This window comes from Callorhinus ursinus, unplaced genomic scaffold (assembly GCF_003265705.2).
Source record: "Callorhinus ursinus isolate GAN/ISIS: 27379988/994484 unplaced genomic scaffold, GSC_fseal_2.0 scaffold52, whole genome shotgun sequence".
NCBI lineage: Eukaryota > Metazoa > Chordata > Mammalia > Carnivora > Otariidae > Callorhinus > Callorhinus ursinus.
In genome coordinates this window covers 9,373,134-9,381,479 of record NW_027397114.1, presented here as the reverse complement: position 1 = coordinate 9,381,479, position 8,346 = coordinate 9,373,134, and the positions used below count along the sequence as shown (strand labels likewise).

At 43.3% G+C, this 8,346-nt stretch overlaps 1 protein-coding gene across 1 annotated transcript; it reads left to right on the top strand.

Moving 5' to 3' along the window:
- The first annotated feature begins 396 nt into the window (after positions 1-396).
- On the top strand, positions 397-8,082 carry KRT28 (keratin 28). The gene is made up of 8 exons (XM_025859321.2): positions 397-846; positions 1,291-1,373; positions 2,127-2,283; positions 3,017-3,178; positions 3,263-3,388; positions 6,361-6,578; positions 7,601-7,656; positions 7,940-8,082. Exons 1-8 carry the CDS (start codon positions 397-399, stop codon positions 8,080-8,082), a joined length of 1,395 nt encoding a protein of 464 aa, XP_025715106.1.
- Positions 8,083-8,346: the final 264 nt, after the last annotated feature.

Below are 8,346 nucleotides of genomic sequence, written 5' to 3'. Positions count from 1 at the left end.
AACTTTTAAAACTTTATAATATCTGGTGCCAGATAATGACGGTATATTCCTAGGGTCTAGATGAAAGTAAAGGATTACTCACCCAAAATTAGAAGTTAAAATAATGAACTTAATATAGAATGAACCCTGTTATAGTTAAGATAACAAATATCCTGAAGCAACAGCCAGAGATGTTAGACAGCAATTTACAAAAAAAAAAAAAAAAATCACCTAATTATACATAATTTCATGCTAATCGGAATGATGCCATTTTTCTTCTGGCATGCATAACTCAAATAGAAACACCCCAATAATTGTGTATAAAAGCCCAAAGAAACCATCAGCCCATGATATTCTGTTCTCCCTTGAAGTTACAGCTATCTTGTTACAGACAAGGTGAACGTTGCTCATTCTATCATGTCTCTCCGATTTTCTAGTGGGTCCAGGCATATTTGCTTATGGTCTGGAACTGGATCTGTCAGACCATCCAGTGGAGGCTCGGGCTTTGCAGGCAGCAATGCATGTGGCAGCTCTGTTGCTGGAAGTGGATTTTCCTGTGCCTTGGGAGGGGGCCTGGGCAGTGTTCCTGGCGGGAGCCATGCTGGTGGTGTCCTTGGAAATGCTGCTTGTTCTGGCTTTGCTGGAAGTGAAGGGGGACTTCTGTCTGGGAACGAGAAGGTGACCATGCAGAATCTTAATGACCGCTTGGCATCCTACCTGGATAATGTGCAAGCTCTGGAGGAAGCAAATGCTGAACTAGAGAGGAAAATCAAGGGTTGGTATGATAAATATGGACCAGGATCTTGCCGTGGACTTGATCAAGATTATAGCAGATACCACCTAATCATCGAGGATCTTAAGAATAAGGTGAGAAATCACAAACCTGGAGATACTCAAAGTATTTAAAACTAAGATTGACGTAGCAAAAGACACAGAACATGAACAGGAAATGCTTCATAACTATTATCTGTCATTTATGTTCATATTTATTTATGATTTATTTTCATAAATCATTCTTTCTCTTAGTCAAAAATAGGCACTTTGATGCATGAATTTCAAGTAGTTTAAATGTTACTGGTTTTGAAATATCTTTGTTGATAAGAAAATGTTGCATTCTGAAAGTTAAGTGAGTAGATGAGAAGAAATAACCACATTTGTAATTTTTAAAAATGAACATTTTAAATATGTTGGTTGTCACTTAAGGAAATAAAATTTTTATGCAAAAGTGAATCGTGTCACATTTTTTATTTCCCCGAGATAAATTATGAGAGTGGGCTTATTTGTTGTGTCCTCCCTTTTGGTTTCTTCTAGATTATCTCGTCTACTACTGCTAACGCTAATGTAATTCTGCACATTGACAATGCCAGACTGGCCGCTGATGATTTCCGGCTAAAGTAAGTGATAGAAAACAGTCACTCTCTAGAAGAAGTTTCCTGTCTATTTTAATATGCTAAATAAAATTTCAATTTCATCCCAAGTAGAATAAACTATAAAAGATTAAAGGAAGTAATGCATGTTATAATACGACAATATCCTGACACAAGGCATGTTCTTACAATCAGCTACACTCGCAATTTATATATATTTATTACATTCTTGGGACAAAATATCACTGTATTTCTATGCCTGCCTGGAATAGTGCCAAGCACAAAGTAGTAGCTCATAAGTATGCATCAGGTAAGGAAAAATAGTCACTGAGATAAAATTCTAAAATGGGGGGCACCTGGGTGGCTCAGTCAGTTAAGCGCCTGCCTTCGGCTCAGGTCATGATCCCAGGGTCCTGGGATTGAGCCCCAGATACAGGCTCCCTGCTCAGCGGGGAGCCTGCATCTCCCTCTCTTCCTGGCTTGTTCTCTCTTTCACTATCTCTGTCTTTCTCAATCTCTCTCTCTAATAAATAAAATCTTTTTAAAAAAATCTAAAATGGCATATTTTTAGTTAACTGGGATCCTTTATCAGAATTTGTGTCACTAAATAACTGCACGGAACTGGGTAAAAGAAGTGGAGGAAGGCATTCACTGTATACTTTTATAACATTCTGAGTCCCATTTCAATTTCCGATGTGCTGCTTAAAGCGACTGAGGTTTTATTTTTCCGCCTCTTGAGGTTGTCTAACTTGTGCTGAAATTCATTTAATGCCCGCCAAGGTACGAAAATGAGCTCGCCCTTCACCAAAACACGGAGGCTGACATCAACGGGCTGCGGCGAGTCCTGGATGAACTAACACTCTGCAGAACCGACCACGAGCTGCAGTATGAATCCCTGAGCGAAGGGATGAGGTACCTCAAGAAGAACCATGAAGAGGTAGGAGAAGCTATACTTCTAGTCAAATCGTGATTCTGTACATTTTAAATACTTTGGGGGGGACCTTAAATTATAATAGTATTTCGTGCTCATTATAATAATTTAAACAATGCCAAGGCATACAGAGAAAGAATTTCCTTTCTCCTGCTCTCTGCCCTTCTAATCTCATCCCCCAAGGCTGTAAATGTTAACCATTTGATCTGTACCCTTCCATTTTTTAGGCGGATAGAACAGCCTATCCTTTTGAAAATGGTGCATTGCTTTTGCATTGATACACCCGTCTTTGTTTGCACTAGATTATTTCTTTCATTCATAAAAGCCTATCCTGAGGTCCACCTTCTCCTAAGGACGTCTCTGACTAGGAAAACATGTGTTTTCTCCACTTAATGAGCCTGGCTTTGCTTGAATGATGAACCCTGCACAATAATAAACCCATTACCTGACATGTTATACCAGCCAGCTTCAAACCCCCTAGGGGGAAAAAAAGTGCCTATCCCCAAAATAGTCTCCAAAACAATGGATGAAAAATTTTCAGAAAACACTCTAAGACAGGTTAGAAAAGCCTAAAACACCAGCTCTACTTGCCCCCAAGGAGAGAATTATGGGGGACAGAAAGGCCAGGAAACGTGAAAAGAGAAAAAGGGCAGAGGGCTGGAAAGGCAGGAACGAGGCAGAGCGATTTTGTGCACTGACCATAACCTGCCCCTCGAGTCCTGCTCACGTTTCCCTGCAGGAAATGAAGGCGCTGCAGTGCGCGGCCGGAGGGAACGTGAACGTGGAGATGAACGCGGCGCCCGGGGTGGACCTCACTGTCCTGCTGAACAACATGCGGGCGGAGTACGAAGACCTGGCCGAGCAGAACCGCAGGGACGCGGAGGCCAGGTTCAACGAGAAGGTGAGGCCACGCACCCAGCCCCCGCCTCCCCCGGCCCGCCCGGTGGGTGCAGGCCCTCTCACCCCTCTGCACCCCACCTTGCAGAGCGCCACCCTGCAGCAGCAGATCTCCGACCACGCGGGCGCGGCCACCTCGGCCAGGAACGAGCTGACCGACGTGAAGCGCACCTTGCAGACCCTGGAGATCGAGCTGCAGTCCCTCCTGGCAATGGTAGGTGAGAGCGCGTGGGTCAGCCTGCATTTTGTGACTCTCGTGGAAACCCTCCTCTTCTTCCCAGTTAGAGCTTTACCTCCAAAAAGAGAGCAGGGAAGACAGACACAGACACTCAGAGAGACAGACAGAGCGTTTCTTCCTCCCTGAGGTCACTGAGGATTTCCTTCCAGGCCTCTGCTCAGTGTCCCTTTCATGAAAATGGCTCACGTTTCACACAGTCCCTTCCTCAGGCCAAAGAGCAAGAAGCCAGGGGTATTACCCCACCTGAAAATTAAGTGTCACGCCAATGTCAGGTGGCCACACAGGTAGACCTAGCATCATCAGCATCTCCTAGTACTGATGAAGGCCAATTAAAGCTACTTGGTGCTTGTCATCAGGCAGAGGAAAAGAGGGTACATATCTGAATCGCTATGAGCCCGGTCAGCCCATTTATCCCCACCCACCTCACAGAGCTGGGCATTCAGCCACCTTGGCGCCCACTGCCAATTATTTCAGAGGTTACCATGGAAACAATCCAGGACTAAAAATGGCTCCCCTTCTGGTGTATGAGCTGGCAACACCCAAAAAGCTTGATTTTGAGAATTACCACATACCTGTGACCCAAGGGTTCCCATCCTCATCAGGGGTTTCATGCTTCCTGAGAACAGGAAGTTGTAACCCAAAGAAAAGAGCCATTATTATAAAAATGAGTGCAGTGAGCAGAGAAGGTAAGGATGACTCAAAACTACAGGAAGACCATTTGGATTTAGCCACCCTAAAAAGGTACAGTGCTCTCTCACCATTATGAGGTTTAGATTAGAGACTTATTTTGACCACTGACTAACCCCCAACTTAACCAGGGTACCCCTCTCCTCCTGACCCTGGTCCCCACTGCTGGCTGGTAATCCAACCCTCCCGCTGCCACTCTGGGCTCCCAGAGCCCTGCTCTCTGCCCCGTTCCCTTCATCCTTGCAACTAGGACCCCGAGGACCTGTGCCAGCTGCTATATCCCTGAGCACCAATCTGCCCTCGCATTTCTGAGCTACACTGAAGCAAATGAACTCCTGAGTTCCCAGATCAAAATGGAAGCATTTTCACATAGGAGATGATGTTAGAAAGTAGTTAATTCTGTGCAACCGGGAGTACCATAGTTTGGGCTCCAGAGATAATCCACACAGCGTAACTGAATTCTAGAATAACGGTGGTGTAGAACCTGACTACCATGCTTGAGATTCTTTTGTCATAGATGGATTCTAAGCAGGATCTTCTATAGTTTAGTACACAAATCACGTGTAAGTTGGGACTGGTCTAGATATGTAAACTTTTCCTATGCTTCCTGTAGTATGCAAACTCGCAAGTTCATCCTGTCTTTCTTCCTTATCTACAAGCTAACCTTTACAGTGAACAGCTGTAGAGATAGGGATGCTGTGCCCTCTGATTAAGAAGAGTATTAGCAACCTTAAAAAGGGATGCCAGGGGCACCTGGGTGGCTCAGTCGGTTAAGCATCCGACTCTTAATTTTGGCTCAGGTCATGATCTCAGGGTTGTGAGATCGAGCCCCTCATCAGGCTCTGCACTGGGTGGGGAGCTGGCCTGAGATTCTCTCTCTCCCTCTCCCTTTATCCCGCCCCCTCTCTCTTCCTCTCAAAAAAAAAAAAAAATGGAAATAAAATGAATACCATATGAATGGTATTCATCCCTGGAGAATACATCATCAGGGAAATTAAAGTTTTGAACAGCTGAGCACACACCTCCCTGATGTCTTGCCACTTGGTGCCTGCTCCTCCCCATTACCATCCTGGTCACGCTCCACTCCTTTGCCCTGGAGAGCCCAGCACCACCCATGGGACGCACCAGTCGGCCTATTTATTAAGTCAGTGGTTCTTAGCCCCATCAAACCCCACGTCCACCTGTTATGATGAATATTTTGTAACTCCCTCTTTATCCTAGAATGAAGTCAATAGGGGATATATTTAGCAATACAAAAAAAATTTTTTAAACCACTATCATGCCATAACTGCAATAAAAAGGAAAACTAGAAGTATTTTTAAATAAAATCTATTTAATATGTAAACGCCTGGGCCCAACTACCCCAGGACATGTAATGAGAGAGACAGAGGCTTACCCTTCCCTTGATAAATAAATTTTTGTGTTAAACAAGGTAAGATCAGGAGTGGCTCCACACCAGGACAGGAAAATGAAAGAGTGCAAATGGGGCTGGACCTTCAGATAATAACTAATATCAGGAGAAGTAATAACCACCCAGAGGTACTTACCTATGATAAGGGGAGAGGAGAATTACTTTAATTGAAGTAGACACCACATGATGAGACAGATGACAGGCTATGCAAGAGGAAATGAGGAGGTATAATATTCATGAGAGTAGTGGGGAAATAACGACCTGGAGCATGCTGTGAAATATATCTGTGGTGTTGAAAGCCCGCCCCTGGTGAGGCATTCATTCTCTCTCTAGTGCTTCATGAAAAGGCCTCTGAATAACAACAAGCAAACCCCGGACAGATCAGAAAGACAAAAAGCAGCGTGCAAGGCCTTGGAGCGGTGGTGGGGTAGGTCTCTGGAGACAGGGGCAGAATGAGATTGAAAAACAAAAACGAACCCAAAAATAAGTATGTACCTTCAATCTATAAAATTTCCAATATGATTTCTTACTGCGCTGTCCTCCAAAAAGAGGTTTAGTGTGTAGGCTGACCATGATAGGAAATATTACCTAAATATCATGAAAGTCCATTGGAACGGTCAGAAGTCTCGTGGGCAAGGGTCATTTACGCCACATCAGGTCCCCCAGCGTGCCGGGCCCCCACCTGGGGAAATGCCTGTCACTTCCCCTTCCTCTGCACCTCCGCTGTTGTGACGAGCCCCACAGATCTCCAAAACTCACCTAGGAAGCCGTGCTGCCATTTGCTAAGGAGCTCTGGTCTGCATAGTCCTCCAAGTGGCTTCATCCTTGCTGTGACATCCCCTGTCCTCAGAAACACTCCCTGGAGTGCTCCCTGAGCGAGACCGAAGGCAACTACTGTGCACAGCTCGCCCAGATCCAGGCTCAGATCGGGGCCCTGGAGGAGCAGCTGCACCAGGTCAGAACCGAGACGGAGGGCCAGAAGCTGGAGTACGAGCAGCTGCTCGACATCAAGGTCCACCTGGAGAAGGAAATCGAGACCTACTGCCGCCTGATTGATGGAGACGGGAAGTAAGTAACACCATTTGAAAATCTGGTATTTTACCAGATAGGTTTTTACCTATAAGCCACAACCGTGGACTGTCCATCCATGTTCCATGCCTCCAAGCCTCTTCTTCTTCATTCCCACCGCAGAGACGTGTGTCTACCTCTTCCCTCTGCAGTCATCCCTTCCATATTTTATATATCACAGCCCCTTCCTTATCTGCTTTGGATGACCCCAGTCGTCCCTGCAGAAGATCCCATTCGGTATCCATGTTCATCATTTTAGGTCTCAAGATTACCCCCTACCAGCCTTTACCCATCTTTCACTCCGTTCCTAATATCATCGCTGCTCTGAAATAAACGTACTCTATACAAACCCCCAGGATCTGTATGCTCCCCCAGGAGCATGCAACTCTTGATCTCAGGGTTGTGAGTTCGAGTGAGTCCCACATGGGTGTGGAGATTACTTAAATAAATAAAACACTTAAAAAAAAAAAAAAGAAGTAGGTGCGCCTGTGTGGCTCAGTCAGTTAAGCGTCCAAATCTCGATTTTGGCTCAGGTCATGATCTCAGGATTGTAAGATCCAGCCCCTCACTGGGCTCCCCACTGGACAAGGGGTCTGCTTAAGATTCTCTCTCTCCCTCTCCCTTCGCCCCTCCCCTGCCTCTCTCCCTCTCTAAAAAAAAAGTATTATTTTCATTTAAAAAAGTATATATTCACATATGTGTATATAGAATATATTACATATGTATATGAATATGTATATATATTCTCTGTAGGTTTTAAATTCTTGAGTTTAAAAAAATCAAATGAAAACAAAGTAGTTTTATATCCTCTCTTTAGAAGATATTTAATTATTTTCACCTCCTATACACAAAAATTTTAATATTTTCCTTTACAGAAAACTAAGATCTGTTTTTGGCATACAAAGTTCCCTTGAGTTCATGTTCATCATTTGACTCAATGAATATTTCTTAAGTGATAACCTGAAATATTAAAGAGTAAACTGGGGTGGGTTTTTTTGTTTTTTGTTTTTTGTTTTTTGCAGCTCATGCTCCAAATCAAAGGGCTTTGGGTCAGGAGGCTCAGGGAATTCACCTAAAGGTAATAAAATCTAGTTCTGTTTCTGCTGTAACTACTTTCACGTTAATGGCAATCATATACTGTGGCAACATCTGTATTTAAGTAATTTTAACTAAAGTGCTCTGAACTTAAAGTATTATTTTAAGTGGATAAAATTATCCCAAACTATTATAATAAATCTCTCTCACCAAAATGCTCTCTCACCAAAGTGTACATAATATGTTACATCATAACCAGCACTGGAATTCTTCCTCATGTAATCTTTTAGCTGGAATATGTGTATTCACAGGTGTTTTATTTCTAGAATTATCCAAAACCACATTGGTAAAGACAGTGGTTGAAGAGATAGATCAACGTGGTAAAGTTCTTTCATCGAGAGTTCACGCCTTTGAAGAAAAGACATCTAAAGTGGCCAGTGGCAAAACAGAGCAAAAGGTTCCATTCTAGCCACCGTCGAGAAAAAACAATCTGGGAAAAAGGATCCTGTACAACTGCATTATTCTAAATATCAAGGAAATTACAAAAAAAAAAAAAACAACTTTCTACCCTTACCGATAATTTACTTAGCAAAAATACTTGTTTTCTTAGTTAACTTTTACAGGGTCTTGGGTGTTTGTTTTCAAATAAATAAAAAAATAGATGTGCACTCATTTCCATTCACCCATAACTAATAAACAATTATTTGAGATTTATTTTTTTCCTACATCTCAT